This window comes from Microcaecilia unicolor, chromosome 6 (assembly GCF_901765095.1).
Source record: "Microcaecilia unicolor chromosome 6, aMicUni1.1, whole genome shotgun sequence".
Classification (NCBI taxonomy): domain Eukaryota; kingdom Metazoa; phylum Chordata; class Amphibia; order Gymnophiona; family Siphonopidae; genus Microcaecilia; species Microcaecilia unicolor.
The window spans coordinates 249,001,238-249,023,371 of NC_044036.1; the positions used below are offsets into that span (position 1 = coordinate 249,001,238).

Here is a 22,134-nt window from a genome sequence, read left to right on the forward strand (position 1 = left end):
AAAGTTTTCTACAATGAAGGTTAGCATAGGTATGAGGATTATAGGGACTTGGGAGATCCTAGCACTTGATTCCTGGAGAGGTGAACATGTCAAAGTAAAGCTCTTTCCCCTGCAGTTCACTTAGTATGTGCTTTACAATAAAGTGGTTTGATTTATGATAAATATTAAGATTGTGCTATACCATGACGGCATGTCCAGCCAGATGCTGCTGCTGGGCAAGAGGTCTTGTTTGAAACTTGTCCACTAGAAGACTAAAATGTACATGAGTGGTGAATCCATTCACCATTCCCTAGTTATCCTCTTGGGTTACAGAAAAGACAGGCTTTGTGATTTTGGCTACTGATGGGTTCAGTGCAGAGATTTTCACCTATGCTTAAGAGGAGAGACATTCAACATTACTATTCTATAAGCTGCTTCACTGCAGTGCTCTGTAGCTGGGAGAAGGCAGAAGCTGGTATTATCTCTTCTCGTTTGCCTAGTGTCATCGGTCAGCAAATTAATTCTAATTATTTCCATAGTACTTGTATTTGTAATCATGTCGGTGTTCATTGCTAGATTGAGGTTTGGGATTTCTGTGTAGTTTCTGGTTGTAGGTTCTTGATTTTACCCTGGAGTTTTGCCTGCCATTTTAATGCTGACCTATTGATACAGGAAGTGAACGGGAGCAGACATTTTAAAATGATTTCTGAGACGCTGTTGATTGGGCAGTCAAATGCTTTAAAATATTGCCTCCCAACTGAGAGCCAACTTGCGATCCACCAGAACATTTCAGGGCAGTTTCTTTGGCAGCGCTAAACAGAATTAAGCTAGATCTCAAATTCTAAGGAGAAATGATGGTCTTTGAGTGTGGCTACTTGAAACTGAGCTACCTGCTATGAGAAATTCATACTGAGGAAAAAAGGTTTAGTACTGCTGGATTAAGACCTTTTTCCTTTTCAGCAATTTTATTCCTATCTATTAGCAGTAATCTTTAATGTTGGATTTACCTTTCTGTTTTAAAATCTAAGTCCTTAAATTTTATGCCTTTATTGGCATATTCACTGCACCTTGAGGTTGCCTTCTCTTAAGTGTAAATGTATTTCACTGAAATGTCCTTTATTATGCATTATATCAGTGCTTCTTTAGGTGAACCTGCTGCAGATTGTGTCAGGTTAATTTTATGACCTTTTCCTCTCAGCTTCAGAGGAAGAACTGAGGAAGGGAATGGGAGAATAAAATGGGACATCATTTTTGTAGATGATGGAGGAAAACAATCCACCAGCAAAATTGATTTATCCAGTTTTTTTGAAGAAATTCACTCAAGGTGGTGCACAGCAAGAAGAACACTGTCAAACATAGGCAATAGACAATCACAGCAGCAAAAGTACTCAAATAACAATGCAAGGTATGAACATAGTATGCAGTAAAACATTTTAATATATCACAGGGTGTAAGCAAAGATGGAACATAAAGAAACAGGAGTTAGAAAATAAGGGGACTCATTTAAAGAAAGTTGCACATGAAGCCTGTCTAATTTTGCTGTCCAGATATATGTACACATTGAAGTGCTCAGTATAGCCAGTATGGAAACAGCACAGTGGGGTTTGATTTCTTGTGGACAGAAAATTCCTCTCCAGATCAATCATTGGACTATTACCAATTGCTTAAAGCTTTCTTTGGTTTATATGCAGGGAAAGCAAAGCTGATAAGCCTCTCAGTCTTCATGTGTAAATCACAGTCCTTGGAAAACCAAACCAATTTAAACATAAAATTGAGGGGAAAGGACTCTCAACAGACTGTGGTGCATGTATGGAGGCTTTCTTGACTGGTAATTCTGCTTTAATCATTGGACTAGGGACAGAGTGGCTATGCACAGAGAGAGAAGGAAGTGTGGGGACTTTTATATTGAAGCAGCTTGTGCTTGGCAGTTGCCTTTTGTTGGGGCTGCTGTTGTAAGCAGACATTTTCCTGCTGGGAGGGTGTAAGATTTCCCTGCCAATCAGGAGACGACAGATTGGGGCATGGTGGAGTATGAGCAAAGGGGAAGTTTGCTTTGAATTTTAAGGGGAAAAAACATGGAGGTATTGACACTTCTGCAAAGTTGCTTTTAGCAAGTTTTGCTGGAAAGATGTGCTGGTTTGCTGACTTGAAATGGGTGGGCAGCAAGCTTCATACTTGGAGTGTGTTGTGTTTGTGTGCATGTGTCTGTAAGCGTGTGGGCATTCTTTAGGGAACTGCTTGGGAATACTGCCTCAGGCTTAAACGATGTGTCCTAAAAGTGACAACTGCATTTTGAGAATTCTTTGAAAGGCAGACAACCTTATTTTCTGCAGTTCTGTGAGGTTCTGGCTTCAAATGCTCATAGAGGTTGTTTGGTTTAGGTCTTTGGTAATGTGGAACCCTTGTGGATTTGCAGGTCAGCCATGCATCTTGTGGGTTTGGATGATATTAAAATAGGCTTTTTAAAATTGTTTTGTAAAAATAGCTGATTTTTACACTCAATTACATTTCTGGATCACATAAATGTAATTGAAATTTGGACAACATTCTGCTCTCTTAAAAAAATGAAACCTAGGCCTGATTTAATGCCTTGGGAGCTGGCTATGTATACTTTATCTGCCAAGAGCTGATCTCCAAAACTATTTTTCTGTTACTTACCTTTCAAAGTTTCTGTAGGTCCCTAAAAAAAAAGATGGTAGGTCCTAACGTGCTTGTTAGCTGCTATCTCGTTCCCCTTGCTTTTGATGGCAGTCTTAGGTTTGCATGGCTTTCGACCTTCTCTTTCTACTTCATCTGGAGAGAAGAAAGAGATGGTCTGCACCTGTGGGTTTTGTGTTTTGTTTCAGAATTAAGATTCAATCGTGTTCAGGCTGCCTCCTCTCCAGACCTGTTTGAAGGGATTGTACAGTGTTATATGATTTAAGCCACTATAGGAGAAAGGAGGGAATATTGATGTTTCTTAATGTTTGTAATGACTTGTGGGTACTGAAATTTAGCTAGTTCAGTTCCTTAATGGAATATACAGGTTTAATTGGTCTTAACATAATCAGTGGTTCATGTGTACTGGGTTAGTTTTAAAAGCATGGTTACGTAAGCAGTTGGACTTCTGTGGTGCATCAATAGACAGGCTGCTGGTGATGTGTTTCTTTTAAAGACTAACCTAAAATAGCTTACTAAGGTGCGTTAGCATTTTTAACACGCCTGTAAATTTAAGGTGCGTTAAGCGCTAACACACCTATACATTTCTATGGGCGCGCTAGCATTTAACACGCGTACACCATTTACGCACGTTAAAAACGCTAACGCGCCCATAGCGCCGCTTAGTAAACCTAGCCCTTAGTATAAAAGCCATTTTATGTTGGATACTGAAAAAGTACCACATCACCTCTAGTTTGGTTGTGTGATATGGTCTTTGTTGTTATATACTTTTGACACCCGTTCATGTCAGTGTTAAAACAGCAGCCAGATACAAACAAGTAATGGATATTTTTACCCACTTACATGCATTTTGTGTCTTCGTTGTTGTATAATGTATTAAAAAAAATTGAACCAAAAATAATATTGCCTTTCAGAGTGCCAAAACAGTGTATTTCTTTGAAAAGGTGTGTATTAAAAAAAAAAAGTAATAAATTGGAGGTGATCAACGAATGGTCATCTGTGTTGCATGTAATAAAAGCTGTGAATACATTCCATGGTGATGTAGAGGAATATTTTATTTCCATTGGGGACTCGAATGACAAAAAAGGTTGATGTTGCAAGTAAAGTTTTTGTTTTATTTTGTTTTATGGAAAAGTCAGAAGTATTTATAGATAGTTGGAAAGAGTTTACTTCTTACTTTTTATTTGAATACATTCATAAACCATGAATGTGGAGAGAGACATTAAGGCCAGTGTTAAGATGCAGAAGGAGGAGAATTGTTTGACTGCATCCAAGAGCCCATGAGGCATGACTTGGCCAGGATTAATGCTAAATGGAGTGGAGGCCTGCCTTTCTTTTTTTGTTTAATTGCACATTAAGAGGAGACCTGGTGCTTCTATGCCTGAAGAACTTCACAGGGCAGTTGAAGATTTGATTGAAAATGCAAGTTGAAGTACAGTGCTTTTTTTGAATGAATAAAAAATAAAGTGAACAAAATACAAGGGAATAGCCATGGTAAAATGCAAGAAGACAAATATGCCTGAAAGAGATGAGAGAAAGAGTGATGTGTGGGTAAACATAGTAAACTGGTAAAGCGGCTCTCCCTTCGCCTTTTCATATCTGTCTGCAAAATGGGAAGATTTTGTCATGACTGTATTCATATGAAATCCTTGACTACATTGGGCAGCTGAATCATCTGTTGACATAAAAATGTTGACAGAAGAACACTTTCTCTGGCAGGAGAAACTAGTGTTGGCTTCTGTATTTTTGTTTTAAATTATTTTTTTTATCAATTATTTAATTATTACAACCAAGCAAATACTTGTACAGAAAAGTAATCGTTTCACATAATCAAAAATAGGGAAAATAGAAAAACCTATATTATGATAAAGAAATTAACTAACAATAGGAATTAACTGAAGTCCACATCATTAGAACCAAGACTACAAATAGTGAAAATTTACCCAACTAAGAAAAAAAACAAATATACAGGTAATTATTACCAGACATTAACAGGATTCCATAATTCAAAAGAGAGCTAAATTATCACAGGTGTCTTCATTAAACCCTGGTGACCTACTTAGTTGCGAGACAAGCTGTGAGATGAGAAGGTTAACAAAATACATATTTAACAGACAAGTATTATACATTTACAGGGATAATGGAGATAAAACGTAGCACCAGTCTGAAGGACCCCAGGTTTCCACAATAGAAATTGCCTTCATCGTCTCTGGAAACATCTGGAAAAATCTGTATTCTGTGTTGGTTTCTTGAGATTATGGTACTTTTATGGCTTTTACTGCAACACTCAGAAATATCAGGAAAAATACCCCCATGCCATCTTTTTACATGTGCTTTGAAAACTTTGGTCAAAATACAGATATATTTTTTGAAAATGTACATTTGTAAGTTGGTTTTAAAAGTTTATTTCCATAAGATTCAACAGCCAAGATGATGCTTGCAACACTTTTAAGCGAAACAGTAGCATCACTTGGAAATGAATTTTATGCCATAGTAATATGTTCATTTGCCTTGATGTCTGCATAGCACAACAGAACCACAACAGTGTTTTTCATGGCACTTTAGATTGCAATGCCTGTTTAAAAAGACCTTAGAGCAGGCTTACCAGAGTTCTGTCCTAGTGCAAAAACTGTTCCAAATGAATACTGGTATTTTTCTTATTGAAAATATTGAGATATTTTCATTGCCATACTTACAGCAGTATTGCATTGGAGGAAATCTTTGACAAATGTGCCCCCTTGTGTTCAATTTTGCATGTATTTTAATGTATGAATTTTGTTTTAGGGTGAAGCACAATGCTTTTAAGCATAATGTTGACAGTTGTCAAAGAGATTTACCTGGATAACTAGGAAGTTAATTAGTAAATTACTGGGCCTACTAATTGTTCTCAGTGGCTAACTCTAGTCACCAAGCTTTCCTAAAGCAGCCAGAATTTTGTGGGGGAAAGAGGTATTCCCAGCAGAAGGGAGAGGTTGGAGAAGAGAAGGTATGTCGAGGGGTTTTCAAATTCTCCCATATATACCTCCTAGTGTGGACCCTCTCCACATCTAAAGCAAGCACAAAGTATCCACGATCATTACAGAAATAATTCTCAAAGGGAATCTACATACAGGCTTGCAGCTACCACCCTGCTGAAAATTGCCCCCAGCGTAATTTGTGTCTGCTTATATGATACTAGTGATCTTTAGTTACATGATGGGCAGAATGTTCTTGAATGTCCCAGTAGATGGGGCACGAGAATATAGCTAAGTCAGGCATTTGAGGCGATAGATTCTCAATTGGCTCTACCTAAAATGGGTCTTTGGTACTGTTCCATGTCTTTATACTTTATGATGCAAAATAATCTTACCAGGTTCTAAAGCAATTGTTTTTTCTCATAGTTTTGTTCCATATCATGTGTTATCCTAAAATTCTTGCCATTAAGAAACGTGTAGCCTTGGGTTTGTGCTGCTTTAGCTTGAATACAGGTTTGCATGCAAATTGGGTAACTTCTTATCTACTTTTTTGACTAACTTCAGTTCAACAATGTATGGCAATATGCTTCATTTTGGAGCTGAAAGCTGGTGGTACCACAGTGCTCTGGTCTTGGTTTGAAGGTTGTTTCAATCATAGTATCTGTCTGTTTAGCTGTGTTGCACATTGTCTTACTTTGCTATTGTTGAAATGAATAAGCAGTTCTATTAATTGTTGGCAAGGTATTTAATGTGAAATCCTTCAGCATTTGGAAAATGTTCAACTTCAGTCTTATTAGGTTCAGGTTCTTCAGCAGATCCGTTTAGAATATTCTTCTCTTTTCTGTAGTATCTGGAATCCAAATTCATCGAAAATCTAGTTGCCTCCTTACTACTACTACTACTTAACATTTCTAGAGCGCTACTAGGGTTACGCAGCGCTGTACAATTTAACAAAGAGAGACAGTCCCTGCTCAAAGAGTTTACAATCTAATAGACAAGTGAACGGTCGGTCCGATAGGGGCAGTCAAATTGGGGCAGTCCTTCAGCCTGGATGCTCAGAGTTCTTTACTCTAAACTTACTTGCCACTTGATGTAAGCAGAATGTACACCTGCTAACAGTTAGGAATAGATCTAATCTAATTTAATCTATGTGCTTGTATTCTGCCTACTCCCAATCCATTTCCAAAGTGGATCACAATAAAAAGACCAGTTCAAGTGCTGAGAATAACATAATATCAGTAGAATTATAAAAAAAAATTGAGCAAACTGATCAGCAATTTTGTATTGCATATACATTTCATAGTCCACAACTTGCAAATGAGTCTTTCTTTCTACCATAAAGAGTATGGGGCGGAAAAGACACTCGATAGCCACTAGTTCTCGTTTTATAGTGGGTATCGTGCTGCTCAGCGTTTACTTTTGAAAATTGACTTTTTCTGGTGTAAAACTGCTGGCGTGTATCCTCATGAGTCATAAAAACCTTCCCAATGTGTGCCTTCTCACTTTTTATATTATATTTTTACTTCTATTTTATTATTCTTTGCATTCTTACAGAAATCACCAAGAACTTATCTGCTATGCGGCTTGGACTACGCCCAACAACGAGCCCCTGTTTCGCTAATGCTTCATAAGCAGTGGGACCCATAGTCTCTTGAAATGCCCTGTTCCTATGCCGACTTCACATCAGATAGAAGTCGGCATAGGAACAGGGCATTTCAAGAGATTATGGGTCCTGCTCCTTATGAAGCATTAGCGAAACGGGAACTCGCTGTTGGGTGTTATCCAGTAGTCCAAGCCTCATAGCAGGTAAGTGCCTGGTGATTTCTATAAGAATGCAAAGAATAATAAAATAGAAGTAGAAAATAATATAAAAAGTGAGAAGGCACACATTGGGGAGGTTTTTATGACTCATGAGGATGCTCGCCAGCAGTTTTACACCAGAAAAAGTCCATTTTCAAAAGTAAACGCTGAGCAGCACGATACCCACTATTATTACACGAGAATTAGTGGCTATCGAGTGTCTGAAGTCTTTTCCTCCCCATACTCTTGATGGTAGAAAGAAAGACTCATTTGCAAGTTGTGGATTTTGATTTATATTTCTGAAGCAAATACCCTGGTATTTGTGGTTGAATATACATTTCATAGGCAGTGCACTGCTGTTTTGCAGTAGAATTTCAAACATGAAAAGTATACATTAGAATTTTTTTTATTTCCTACCTTCTGGGTTGTATGAAAGCTGTTTCTGTGACTGACATCACATTGAACAGTGAAATACAAAATCCTGAGAAATGGCGGTTAAACACCTGGAGTTGGCCAAATGTGCTACTGGTCAGTGTGAGCTAATTTTTCTGGATGTTGAGAGCCTACGTTCTTGGCTAAAGCTGTGTAGATTTTGTTTTGCCCAGTAGGACAAATTCTAGTAGGAATAACCCTTCTTTTTTTGTGTTTGACACTCAGGAATACTGGTGTACTGTAGTATGGATAAAAATATTAAGCATCTTTTTCCTTCCCAGCGAGCAGGGCTGAATAAGGGAGAGACTAGGAAAGACGTTTGCATGAAGACAGACTTGTTGAAAGATATCACCAACAGCAAAGAGGAAGGTGAGTGTATGCTTCTGTATCAAGCAAATATGGGGCGATCAATTCTGGTTGCTGTTGAGTTTAAAAGCAAATTTAAAAAAATAGAAAACGAAGGAATGAAATATTCTATTTCATAAAAGCATAAGTATTGTCATACTGGAACAGACTGAAGGTCCATTAAGCCCAGTATCCTGTTTCCAACAGTGGCCAATCCAATACACAAGTACCTGGCAAGATTACAGAACAGTAAAGCAGATTTTATATTGCTTATCGTAGAAATAAGCTGTGGATTTTCCCAAGTCCATCTTAATAATGGCTTATGGGCTTTTCTTTTAGGAAATTATCCAGACCTTTTTTAAACCATGCTAAGCTAACTGCTTTTACCACATTCTGTGGCAATGAATTCCAGAGTCTAATTACACGTTAGGTAAAGAAATATTTTTTCTGGTTTGTTTTAAGTTTACTATTTAGTTTCATTGCGTGCCCCCTAGTCCTAGTATTTTCGGAAAGAGAAACAAGCGATTCACATCTACTTGGTCCACTCCACTCAGTATTTTATAGACCTCTATCTTATCTCCCCTCAACCATCTCTTCTTCAAGCTGAAGAGCCCTATCCACTTTAGCCTTTCCTCATAGGGAAATCGTCCCACCCCCTTTATCATTTTTGTCACTCTTCTTTGTACCTTTTCTAATTCTTCTATATCTTTTTTGAGATGCAGTGACCAGAATTGCACACAGTATTCAAGATGTGATCACATCATGGAGCGATACAAAGGCATTATAACATTCTCTTTTCTGTTTTCCTAATAATTCCTAACATTCTATTTGCTTTCTTAGACCCCACTGCACACTCAGCAGAGGATTTCAACGTATCATCAACAGTGACATCTAGATCCTTTTCCTAAGCGGTGACTCTTGATGTGGAACCTTGCATCAAGTAGCTGTAGTTTGGGTTCCTCTTTCCCACATGCATCACTTTGCACTTGATCACATTAAGGGCCCCTTTTACCAAGCTGCGGCAAAAGAGGGCCGGTGCAGGCGTTGTATATTGCATATTGTATATGCTTTGTAATTTTGTTCTTTATAATAGTCTCTACCATTTTGCCTGGCACTGACATCAGGCTCACTTGTCTATCATTTCCCAGATCACCTCTGGAATCCTTTTTAAAAATTGGCATTACATTGGCCACCCTCTAATCTTCTGGTACTGGACTTGATTTTAAAGATAAATTATTTATTACTAACAATAGCTCTGCAAGTTCATTTTTTAATTCTGTTAGAACTCTGAGATGTATGCTGTTCAGTTGAGGTGATTTGCTGCTCTTCAGTTTGTCAAATTTCTCCATTACATCTTCTAGGTTTATAGAGATTTGTTTCAGTTTCTCATCAGCACTGAATACTATTTCTGGCACTGGTATCTCTCCCTCATCTCCCTCGGTAAAGACTGGTAGAGAATATTAATTTATTTGCTATATTCTTGTCTTCCCTGAGTACCCCATTTACTCTTTGGTCATCTAGTGGTCCAACTGATTCTTTTACTGGGTTTTTGCTTCTAATATACAAAAAAAAAGGTTTTTTACTATGAGTTTTTGCCTCCAACGCAGTCTTCCTTTCAGAGTCTCTCTTTGCCTTCCTTATCAGCGTTTTGCATTTGACTTGCCATCGCTTAGGCTGATTCCTATTATTTTCAGTCGGATCCTTCCATTTTCTGCAGAATTTTCTTTTAGCTGTAATAACTTCCTTCACCTCACTTTTTAACTACCAGCTGTTGTTTGGCCTTCCTTTCTCCTTTTTTAATACATGGAATATATCTGGTCTGGGCTTCCAGGATGGTATTTTTGAATAGCATCCATATCTGATGTAAATGTTTGACTTTTGCAGCTGCTCCTCTGTTTTTTTTTTATTTTTTTTTTACTTTTTCATAGTCTCCTTTTTGAAAGTTAAATGCTAACGCATTGGATTTCCTATATATGTTTACTCCAGAGATTATATCTAAACTGATCATGTTATGATCACTGTTATCAAGAGGCCCAGCACCATTACCTCCTGTACCAGATCCATGCACTCCATTAAGGACTAGGTCTAGAATTGTTCCCCCTCTTGTTGGTTCCTGAACCAGTTTCTCCATAAAGCAGTCCTTGATTTCATGATGGGATTTTACCTTCCTAGCATGCCCTGATGTTACATTTGCCCAGTCAATATCAGGGTAATTGAAATCACCCATTATTATTGTGTTATCCAGTTTGTTAGCCTTCCTAATTTCTGAGAACATTTCTGCATCTGACTGTTGGATGAACATACGGATGCAGAAATGTTATCAGAAATTAGGGAGGCTAACAAACTGGATAACACATCCAAACATCCTGGCCAGATGGATGGTAGTACACTCATATCACTATTCTTTTTCCCTTTGCGCATGGAATTTCTACCCATAGGGATTCTAAGATGTTTTGTGTCCTGCAAATTCTGGTCTTATTTGTATAAAATATGCTTCTGTTATGCCTCCCGGTATGTAGTTCAAATGTAATATTATTTGGAGTCTAGAAGGACCATGATTGTTATTTCTAGTCTTATTTTCTTAAATGTTCTCTGTTTAATACATACAGATCACCAGTACGAAGGACTTCTATATATTTTTATTTGTCAAACTATGGTTTACTGCCAACAGTTGATGGTAGGAAGGAGGCACTTGATGGTGGTGATTTTCTGTAAATACATTTGGTGAAATGAGCAGTTTAACTGTGCAGACTAGAAGAGCCACTTGGTACTTATCTGCCTGATCTACTAGATTGTTATGACTTGTTTTTCCTTTGTTGTAGTTTAGCATCTATCAGAGTGCTTTGGAATGATTTTAGTTAGCTTCTCACTTATTACAGTGTTCATTTTACACTGTTGCATATCTACCATTCTCCTGATGTCAAAGAGTAAGAAGGAGAGTTACATTGACCCTTGATAAGATGCAAGTGGTGAAAGCTGGGCTGTTCATTTGAAAATTTCCAGAGGGTTAGCCATTTTGGTCTACATCAGCAAAAATGATGAAGAGCCTGGTGGCAACACAACGGAGGTGATCCAGGGCATGAAGAACAGACAAAAATTCACTTCCGCTGTTGTGTTGCCTGTGTGTTTATATGGATAGTTCACTCCTGTTTCTTCTGCTGAAGAGCCTTGTGGCAACATATAGACAAGGGATGTACAAGTTCAGTCCTCGAGAGTTGCAATCAGGTCAGGTTGTCAGGATATTCATAAAGAATATGCATGAGGGAAAGGTGAGTAGTGGAGTGCCTCAGGGATCGGTGCTGGGGCCCATTCTGTTCAATATATTTGTGAGTGACATTGCCGAAGGGTTACAAGGTAAAGTTTGCCTTTTTGCGGATGACACCAAGATTTGCAACAGAGTGGACACCCCGGAGGGAGTGGAAAACATGAAAAAAGATCTGAAGAAGCTGGAAAAATGGTCTAACGTTTGGCAATTAAAATTCAATGCGAAGAAATGCAAAGTGATGCACTTAGGGAGTAGAAATCCAAGGGAGGCGTATGTGTTAGGTGGGGAGAGCCTGATAGACACAGACGGGGAGAGGGATCTTGGGGTGATAGTATCTGAGGACCTGAAGGCGATGAAACAGTGCGACAAGGCAGTGGCCGTAGCGAGAAGGTTGCTAGGCTGTATAGAGAGAGGTGTGACCAGCAGAAAAAAGGAGGTTTTAATGCCCCTGTATAAGACGTTGGTGAGGCCCCACCTAGAGTATTGTGTTCAGTTTTGGAGGCCGTACCTTGCGAAGGATGTTAAAAAAATGGAAGCGGTGCAAAGAAAAGCTACGAGGATGGTATGGGAGTTGCGTTCCAAGACGTATGAAGAGAGACTTGCTGACCTGAACATGTATACTCTGGAGGAAAGGAGGAACAGGGGTGATATGATACAGACGTTCAAATATTTGAAAGGTATTAATCCGCAAACGAATCTTTTCCGGAGATAGGAAGGCGGTAGAACGAGAGGACATGAAATGAGATTGAAGGGGGGCAGACTCAGGAAAGATGTCAGGAAGTATTTCTTCACGGAGAGGGTGGTGAACGCTTGGAATGCCCTCCCGCGGGAGGTGGTGGAGATGAAAACGGTAACGGAATTCAAACATGCGTGGGACAGGCATAAAGGAATCCTGTGCAGAAGGAATGGATCCACAGAAGCTTAGCTGAAATTGGGTGGCGGGGGGAAGAGGGGTTGGTGGTTGAGTGGCTAGGATGGGGGAGGGCAGACTTATACGGGGTCTGTGCCAGAGCCGGTGATGGGAGGCGGGACTGGTGGTTGGGAGGCGGGAAATACTGCTGGACAGACTTATACGGTCTGTGCCCTGAAAAAGACAGGTACAAATCAAGGTAAGGTATACACATATGAGTTTATCGTGGGCAGACTAGATGGACCGTGCAGGTCTTTTTCTGCCGTCATCTACTATGTTACTATGAGGCATATTTTCAAAGCACTTAGCCTTCCAAAGTTCCATAGAAACCTATGGAACTTTGGAAGGCTAAGTGCTTTGAAAATGAGCCCCTATGTATGCATACTACCTTCATTGTATGCACATTTATCTAATGTATGTTCATTAGGGATATCCTGAAAGCTTGACCTGTTTGTGTCCTTTGAGAGCTGAGCTTGTGCACTCCTGTTATAGACTAATCCATGTATTGAAACATGAGCTTTGAAGAACGAGAGTTAATTGGACAGAGGTCTACACTCGGCCCATGCCACCAGCCTCTTTGTCCTTTTTATTTCATAATGTTCCATTTTTTGCTAGATGGGCTACAGAAACAGACCCTGATAATAAGAAAAGGGGAGATTCCTAGAACAGTGGTTCTGAACCTAGTCCTTGGGACACACTCATAATTGTGTTTTCAGGATATCTTGAGTGAATATGCATGATATAAATTTGCATGCAGCAGTGCACACAAATCTATCTCATGCATACTTGTGGATATTCTGAAAACCCGACTGATTGGGTGTGTCCTGAGGACTGGATTGAGAACTGTTGGCCTATAGGTTCCTTTTTCATGATCACATAGAGCAGGAAGGAGACACACCTGGTTTTGTACATTTTAGCAGATTATTATTATAAAGGATAGGATCCTTCTGATTAGCTTTATAATAGGATTTGCATATTCAAAATCTTTATTCTTGTTCCAAACAGAGCAACCCAACAAAAAGGAAATTGCTGCTGCAACATGGCAGCTTCTGCCTGATCTACTGTAATATTGAGAATCTTAGACTTATGCATATTAATTTAAAGCCTGAGACTTGACCATTGGAGTGTAACAAATCCACCAGAGAAGCCATGGAGTCTCTAGACCTAGTCAGGGTAAGCAAGATATCATCCGCAAACAGTAGAATTTTATGTTCTTCCAGACCCTGTATGAATCCCTGGACCCCCGGATGGCTCCATATCAAACCTGCTAGAGGCTTGATCACTAAAGCAGAAACTGTGGCACAACCCTGCCTACTGCTTCTATGCAGTTCAAAAGCAGGTGTGCAAGCCCCTTTAATTTTAAGACTTCGTAGTGGCTTTGTGTAGAGTAACTGTAACCAGTCCCCACCCCCACCCCATATGGTGAAATACCTGAAACAGAAAAGACCAGTACACTTGATCAAAAGCTTTCTCTGCATCCAGAGAAAGCAGAAGCATTGGGTTATTCTCTACTCTAGCTTGATACATAAGATGAAGTGTTTTATGAATATTATCAAATGTCTGGCGGCCTTGAATAAACCCAGCCTGGTCTTCATGAATTAGCCTGGCCAGGATTTTTGTAAAAAGCTTATAATCAATATTTAAAAGAGAAATAGGCCGATACGGTGCACATAACGGAGGATTCCTCACATGCTTAGGAAGAACAGAAATGAACGTGAGTCACCAAGGTAAAGGGAGCTCTGACAGTTCTGCCAACCTATTAAATACACAGAGTAGGACTGATGCCAGAATTTTTCAACTAGGAGAGTTTCTTACCTCTCCGGACCTCATAGAGGTGTATCTGCATATACCCATTTGGCCAACTCATCAGCGTTACCTTTGCTTTTGCATTCTCGGGGGTATTATCAGTTCCAAGCAATGTCTTTTGGGCTTGAGATGGCACCCAGAACATTTTCCAAGGTTATGGTGGTCATCAAGGCCTTTCTTCATCAAGAGAGCATATGGGTACATCCTTACCCAGCTGACTGGCTGTTACAGTGTCTTGCTTGCAGGAAAGAATGCAAGTGACAGCCTGAGTGTTCGGTCTTCTGCAGTCGCTCAGTTGGGTGGTCAGTCCTGCCAGGAGTCAGTTGACGCCTTTGCAGTTTCTTGAATACCTCGGAGTTATGGTCAATGCTTTGGTAAGGAGAATGTTGTTGCAGCAGGCCTGGCGGCAGAGGCTTTGCAATCAGGCTGCCTGCCTTCTTCAAATTCCTGCCTCATAGGTGTGGGATTACATACAGCTGTTGGACACCATGGTTGCTTCGTTGGATGTTCTTCCTTGGTGCAAGATTCCACATGAAACCCCTCCAGCTGGCCCTCCTCAGCCTCTGGTCTCTTCTCTCTGCCAATTATCAAGTCAGGTTGCCTTGGATGGCCCAATCCAAGTTTGTAATGCGATGGTGTCTATACCTGGGCAGTCTGGGGAGAGGTGTCTCCCTGGTAGCTCTGGATTGGGTGGTGGTCATCTTGGGCACCATTCTCTCTAGTTGGGGAGCCCATTGTCTGGACCAGATGGCCAAAGGCATGTGGTCGAAGGTGGAAATTTTGTGGTCAGTTAGCCGCCTGGAATTGCAGGCGGTCCCTCTGGCGTTGCAGATATTTCGGTTCTTGTTGCAGGGGAGAGTAGTTTGAGTCCTCTCTCTGACATTGCCACAGCAGTTGCTTATGTCAACAAGTAGGCATGAAGAGTACTCCTCTGGCGCAGGAGGCAGCTGCTCTTTTCCCATGGGCAGAGAACCACCTTTCCGGGCTCTCAGTGGCGCACATAGCAGGCTTGCAGAATGTGAAGGCAGATTTTCTCAGCAGGAGAAAGGCAATCAATGCCCTGCTCTAATGCTTGTCACAGCACTATCTCATAAGTGTTGCCATACTGGGACAGACCGAAGGTCTGTCAAGCCCAGTATTCTGTTTCCAACAGTGGCCAATCCAGGTCACAAGTACAAGTACCTGGCAAGATTCCAGAACAGTAAAATAGATTTTATGTTGCTGCTTTTCTCCTTTACGTTTTTCCACCGTTGCTGATGCTAGGCCGAGTTGTAGGACACATTGAGGCATATTTTCAAAGCACTTAGCCTTCCAAAGTTCCATAGAAACCTATGGAACTTTGGAAGGCTAAGTGCTTTGAAAATATGCCTCATTGTGAATCATTGGGGTCTGGTGATTTTGGTGGCACCGGATTGACCGAGGTGCCCGTGGTATGTGGACCTGGTCAGACTGCAGATCAACAGCCCCCTCTGGCTGTCCTCCCAGAAGGGTCTTCTAGCGCAGGGTCCAATTCTCATGGAGGATCCCTCCCCCTTTGCTACCTTGTTCCAGGCAAGGAATTACTTACACGAGAGTTTGGAGGATGTTTGAATCCTGCTGTGTGGTGACGGGCCTTCACGCATAATTGACATCGGTGGTACACTTTCTCTCCTTCTTGCAGGATGGTCTAGATTTTTTTGACGGTTTATTTTTATTTTTTTTTTTACATTTGTACCCCGCGCTTTCCCACTCATGGCAGGTTCAATGCGGCTTACATATTGTATACAGGTACTTGTTTGTACCTGGGGCAATGGAGGGTTAATTATTAGAGCAAAAAGAAAGTCCTTCAGAAAATGGAAGAAGAAACCGATGGAAAATAATAAGAAACGGCATAAGGAATGTCAAGTCAAATGCAAAGCGCTGATAAGAAAAGCTAAGAGGGACTTCGAAAAAAAGATTACGTTGGAGGGAAAAACACATAGTAAACATTTTTTTAGGTATATTAAAAGCAGGAAGCTGGCAAAAGAATTGGTTGGACCGCTAGATGACCGAGGAGTAAAAGGGGCGATCAGGAAAGACAGTTCAATTTGCGGCACTGGCCTGTTTTAGAAATTGCATGCAGAATGCCTCCCTTGCGATGCACCCAGATATTGTCCATTTTCTTCAGGAGGTTAACCATTTGCGTCCTCCAGAACAACCCATTTTGTCGACCTGAAACCTTAATCTGGTTCTCTGGGATTTCCAGAGACTGCCGTTTGAGCCATTGGATTGTCTGTCCTTCAAGTATCTCACTTTAAAGACTGTAATCCAAATGCCGATTGCCTCAGCTAGAAGAGATTTGGAATTGCAGGTTTTGTCACACAGGGAACCTTTTCTCCTCTTTATTGAGGTGGGGGTCTCCCATCAGGATGGTTCTAGCCGAGCCTTTCTCCCGAAAGTGGTGTTAGGTTTTCACTTGAATTAGCTGTTATACCTCCTGGCCTTTTGCAGAAATGATTATCTAGATGATTTTCGTTCCCTTCGATGTCTGGATATCCGGAAGATTCTTATCAAGTACTTGGAGGTCACCAATAACTTTCGGCGGCTGGATCCTCTTTTCTGTTTGCTGAAAAGGAGGCCAAGCCTCTAAGGCTACCATCTTGAAGGAGGGCATCGCTTAGGTGTATTTTCTTTCTTTTTTTTTTTTTTAAATATGTTTTATTGATGACAAATTTTGATGGCAAAGTTACAAAGGTGCAGTTTGCCATCTTACTTTTTAACTTTTCCACCTACTCTCCCCTTCCTTTAAGGTTCCCTCCCCCCACCACCATCACCCCCTCCTCCCCTTCACCCCCCTTTCAACTAATAAAGACATCTTTGGTGCCTAGTTAACCATTGAGAACCCTGCTACGAGTAAGTGGAGTCAAGGTGTCAGAAAAAGGGGACGAAAACTGCAGAAATCTATCTCCCTTATGTGAGGCAAGGTCTAGTACCATCCTGCGCTCCATAGTACTTAGTGTAATCATGTATGACCTCCAAAGTTGAATGGAGGGGCTGTCTGATTGTAACCATGTCTTGAGTATCGTTTTTTTCCCCCATCATCACTGTACATCTTAAAAAGTCTTTCAGGCCTGCTCTGGCTGGTCCCGGAGTGATAAATACATCAAACAACAGTGTGGGGGCTCTCCTCCATGGGATATTCCACATCTGAGAGACATGGGAACATATCAGGGACCAGAAAGTTAACACCAAAGGGCAGTGCCAAAACATATGCCCCAGATGGGCCCCCACCCCAGTGCACTTCGAACAATCATCACTGGGCCGTATGGCAGCTCTAAATTCTCTATGAGGGGATATATAAAGGTGCAAATAAATTTGTATTGCAATTCCCCACATGTCTGTTCTCCCCAATATTTTATAGCATCTCAGTAGACATGTTTGAAAATGTGTGTCTCAGATGTAGCACCCCAACTCCAAGGACCATCTTTGTGCTAGAGACCCATACGCCTTTTGGCGCATCTTCTCTCAGTTTAGCGTGATAATATTTAAGGGTCACTGCCAACTGAGCCTCCAGGTCATAGAGCTCTACAAATTTTTCGCATACATCTGATGTGAGAGCAGGGACATAGCTAAGTGGGGCCACGAGGGCCTGGGCCCCTGTAGATTTGGCCCTGGACCCCCCTGCCGATAACCCTCTTGACCCCCCCCTCCCGCCGTCGCTGTCTGCTACCTTTGCTGGCGGGGGACCCCAACCCCCGCCAGCTGAGGTCCTCTTCTTCCTTCGTTCTGTCTCTGATTCTGACATCCTGCACGTACAACGTGCAGGACGTCAGACTCACAGAAACAGAACGAAGCCCTGCAGATCGCAAGGCTTCATTCTGTTTCTGTGAGTCTGACGTCCATCAGACTCAGAAACAGAACTAAGGAAGAAGAGGACCTCGGCTGGCGGGGGTTGGGGTCCCCCGCCAGCAAAGGTAGGCGATGGTGGGGGAGGGTTGGCGGTGGGAGGGGGGGTCGAGAGGGTTGGAGGGGTCAAAGTTGGTGGTGGTGGCAGGGGGGGGCCTAAAATATGCCCCCTCACCTCGGGCTCTGTACCCCACTCCCGCCAAAGTCTGGCTACGCCCCTGTGTGAGAGAATTGCTTGGCATAGACATTATATAGTGTCTCAACTGAAAATAGGTTAGGAAATGCTGCGCAGGGAGGCCCTGACTGACCTGTAGATTCGCGGAAGACTTCAAAGTTCCCCCCTTAGTTAATACTTGGAATAGAAAGATAGTCCCTTTACTCCTCAGTCGCTCGAAAGCGGCCGAGGAGCTTCCCACGTGGAAGTCCACATTTACAGAAAGTGGCAAAAGTGGAGTGACCTTATAATATTTGCAAACCCACCTCCATGTCCTCCTCAAGGAGGAAAAGAGGAAAGTCAGGTGTGCTAGTGTTTGGGCTTGGCCCGGTCTTGCATGTAGCCAATAACTAAAGTGTGTGGCTCCCAGCATCAAATATTCTGTGCCAGGGAAAGAAAAGTATGATGTGCCTCTGAACCAGTCTGATAGATGCCTCATACATCCAGCCACAGAGATTAATTTAATACTAAGATCCCCCAAACCGCCCCTGTTTCTGGGAAGACATGTCTGTGCCGCTGATACACAAGCCTGGCGGCCATTCCAAAGGAACTGCCGTAGCAGGCGATGTAGGCCCATATCATCTTTATGTGTAAGAAAGAGTGACAATACCTGAACTACATATATCCATTTAGGCACTATTATCATATTATATAATGCGACTCTACCCCAGAGAGATAAAAGAGGATGTTGCCACATCGATAGTGATGTCTTTGTGGAAGCCCACAGTGGCTTAGGATTGATTCTATATGTCTGATTCAGCTTAACTGGAATGTAGACCCCTAAATATTTAATGTGGGCGGTCTCCCACTTAAAAGGGAATTCTCCCTCCCACTGGTCGCGGATAGAGGACTGTGTAGGCAGTGCCACTGATTTCTGCAGGTTGAGCTGAAAGCCAGAGTAGTAGCCAAATTCCACCACCGCCTCAAGCAGACCAGGAAGTGAGTGTTGCGGATTTGTGAGTGTGAGTAGGATGTCATCAGTGTAGGCCAGTGCTTTGACTGAGAGCCCTGGCATGGTCACGCCCGAAATTCCGGGGTCTTTCATTAAAGTGCGCAAAAAAGGCTCAAGGTACAACAGAAATAATAATGGGGATAGGGGACAGCCCTCTCTAGTGTCCCTACTGATTGAGAAGGCTGCTGAGCACAGACCATTCTCTGTTATACGGGCTGTTGGTTCTGCATATAAGGAGGAAATCGCCTGAAGGAACCATCCCCCCAAGCCAACATATCTCATTACCTCAGAGAGATAGTCCCATTGTACCTGATTGAAGGCTTTTTCCGCATTCAGGCTCACCAACAGCAGGGGCATGCGAAGTGCTTGACTGTGTGCCATGCGAGGAGGGCTCTACGTACATTCAGTCCCGGGTGTCTACCTTTGACAAAACCCACCTGATGATCTCCCACAACGTTTCGTAGGTGTTTGGCCAGTCTGTCTGCTAAGATCTTCGCTAATATTTTTACATGTACATTAAGTAACGAGATTGGTCGGTAAGCCTCTGGGGAGTCTTGAGATTTGCCCGGTTTGGGTACCAGGGTGATGAGTACCTCGTTTACCCGGGGTGGAAAAGCCTCCCTCTCTACTACCTCTTCATAGAACATGATTAGTGAGACGCATACCTGCTGATTTAGTATCTTATAATATTCAGAAGAGAATCCATCAGAGCCTGGACTAGTGCCCAGAGGAAGGGATCGGATTACTTGTTGGACTTCCTGGGCACGTAGGGGGGCACTGAGTTGGGCACGTGCTTCTAATGGGATCTGGGGGATCCCTGAATCTTCCAAGTAATCTGTCACCGCTGGCCCTATCTGTGAGTGACCTGTCCTAAACATTTGGGAGAAATGATCATGGAAGATTTGCAAAATATCAGTTGGACTAGTTCTCCGCTTTCCATCTGAGCCTTTTAATGTTGGAATTAAAAGTTCGTGGGGACCACGTTCTCGCCACCCTAGCCAGGAGCTTTCCCGCCCGATTGCCAAACTTTTAAAGTATTGGAAGCGTCGGTAAGAGAGAGATTTTTTTGTGTGCTCATGAATTAATGAGTTCAGGGCTGCCAGTGTTGCTATCATTTGGTTATAGGTGACCCTAGGTGGGTGGTTTTGGTGTGCTTGTTTGGCTTGTTTGTAGCGGCGTTCTAGTAGGGTGATGCCTTGGGCTAACCTTTTTGCTCGGGCACTCATGTAGCTAATTATTTCGCTGCACATCACCGCTTTAGACGTTCCCAGAACAGGGATGGAGTATCTTGGTGACCTTGATTTGTTTCTAAATAATTTGCCCATTTCTGAGCTACAGAGCTTTTAAAATCAGAATTCTCAGTCATATAAGCGGAGAATCTCCAGCGACCGAGATCCCAAGCGCTAACCCCCAGTGCCAAATCTACCCAGATTAGAGTGAGGTCTGAAACCACCATAGGACCCACTTGTGCTGAATTTACTCGTGAGGATATAGTCTGTGCGGGACCAAGACTGGTGGACTCTTGAAAGATGTGTGTACTCTCGTTGTGTAGTATGCAAGAGGCACCAGGGGTCTACTAAGTCTTGCATTTTACACAGATGTGGGAGGCCCTTCCCCTTTCTTAGGACTCCACTGGCCATAGGCGATGACCTATCTAGTGTGGGGTCTAAGACTTGATTGAAGTCTCCTAACATTATCCATGGCGCTGCATCATATTTCAGGCCCAGCTTAATTAGGGAATGAAAGAAATTAGCATCATAGATATTGGAGCCATAGATTGTACAAATGTAACATTCCTGAGCCATATAATTCAAATGAATTAAGACATTGTCTACCTTCTGAGTCCTTCTCTACTAGACGTGATGTACATGGGAGGCCACGCTTAAGAAGAATGGCCACTCCCCCTCTGCATTCTCCCACCCACTGTTGTTTTAATTTTGGTGTTCTGTGTCTGATAATTTTGTCTCTTGTAAACAAGCAATTGATGCCTTATGATGTTTAAGTGTAGCAAGAATTTTAGTTCGCTTGACAGGGGAAGTAATTCCTGATACATTCCAAGATACTAATCTAAGTGCTGAATGGTTAGTCATTGATTCTGACTGAGCTTGCAAGGGTTGCCTAGACCTGGAATATCAATTGCCCTGGGTCTCCCAGCCACGACCCATGGGACTAAGATTAACATATATATACCAACAGGGAACATCAGCAAGTAAGAATTGTGGATCTTCCACCCCTTTCAGACAGATTCCAATACTTCCACACACTCCACTAGTCACTTCCATAAAAGCTCTCAATTGCAGTTTGCTAGGCTCAACAGCTCTCTCCCACTGGCCCTTCCCGATCCCCTTTCCACCCCTCTTCTCTCCCACTCCCCACCTCCCAGCCTGCTCCCCCCCAACCTCCCCCAAGTCCCTGTCCCTAACAAACATACTTTATCTAGCCAGTCAGCACCGGTCAACAAAGTAGGGCTCTATAATGCAAAGGAGCCCCGTCTCCAACCTCCAACACTACTTAACAGTTTACCTTCCTTATAGTATTACAGTGTCCGATTTAGAATATGCAGGCCCCTGATAACTGTCCACTCTGATAGAATTCTCTGCACAGTCTGTCCAATGTTTTCCCCCAGGAGCGTTATATATCCAAATGTCCGCAGGTATATTCTTATACCACAAAATTACTAGATTGATACTGTAGCTAAGCTTCTCAGAGTCTTGAAATGCAACGGATAGTTGCCTGGTGGTTGAGGCTCCCTCATCTTCATCCATGCTCCTGAGGTTGATTTGTCCAATTGATAGCTGCTTCTGGGGTAGGAAACGATTTCCAGCCGTTGTTTGTGAGCACTCTCAGGGTAGACAGATATTGCAGGGTAAACCGCTGTTGCTTCTCCACTAGTCGGGTGCATACTGAAGTGAACACCCATCGAAGGGCTGTTAGTACCGCTGAGTAGTCTTGAAA

General features: G+C 42.1%; 1 protein-coding gene across 11 annotated transcripts in view; it reads left to right on the top strand.

Annotated features, from left to right (window-relative positions):
* EHMT1 (euchromatic histone lysine methyltransferase 1) overlaps positions 1 to 22,134 on the top strand; it is a 698,071-nt gene that overhangs the window by 198,724 nt on the left and 477,213 nt on the right. For 7 of the 11 annotated variants that reach the window (XM_030207091.1, XM_030207089.1, XM_030207090.1 and 4 more), the window contains one exon: positions 8,105 to 8,192. The exons of 2 other annotated variants lie outside the window; for them this stretch is intronic. In XM_030207091.1, coding sequence (XP_030062951.1) covers positions 8,147 to 8,192 — 46 coding nt within the window. In that variant the 5' untranslated portion in view covers positions 8,105 to 8,146. Of the gene's footprint in view, positions 1 to 1,982; positions 2,061 to 7,850; positions 7,920 to 8,104; positions 8,193 to 22,134 lie in introns of those variants that run through there. 2 more of the 11 variants (XM_030207084.1, XM_030207093.1) reach the window with 2 other exon arrangements.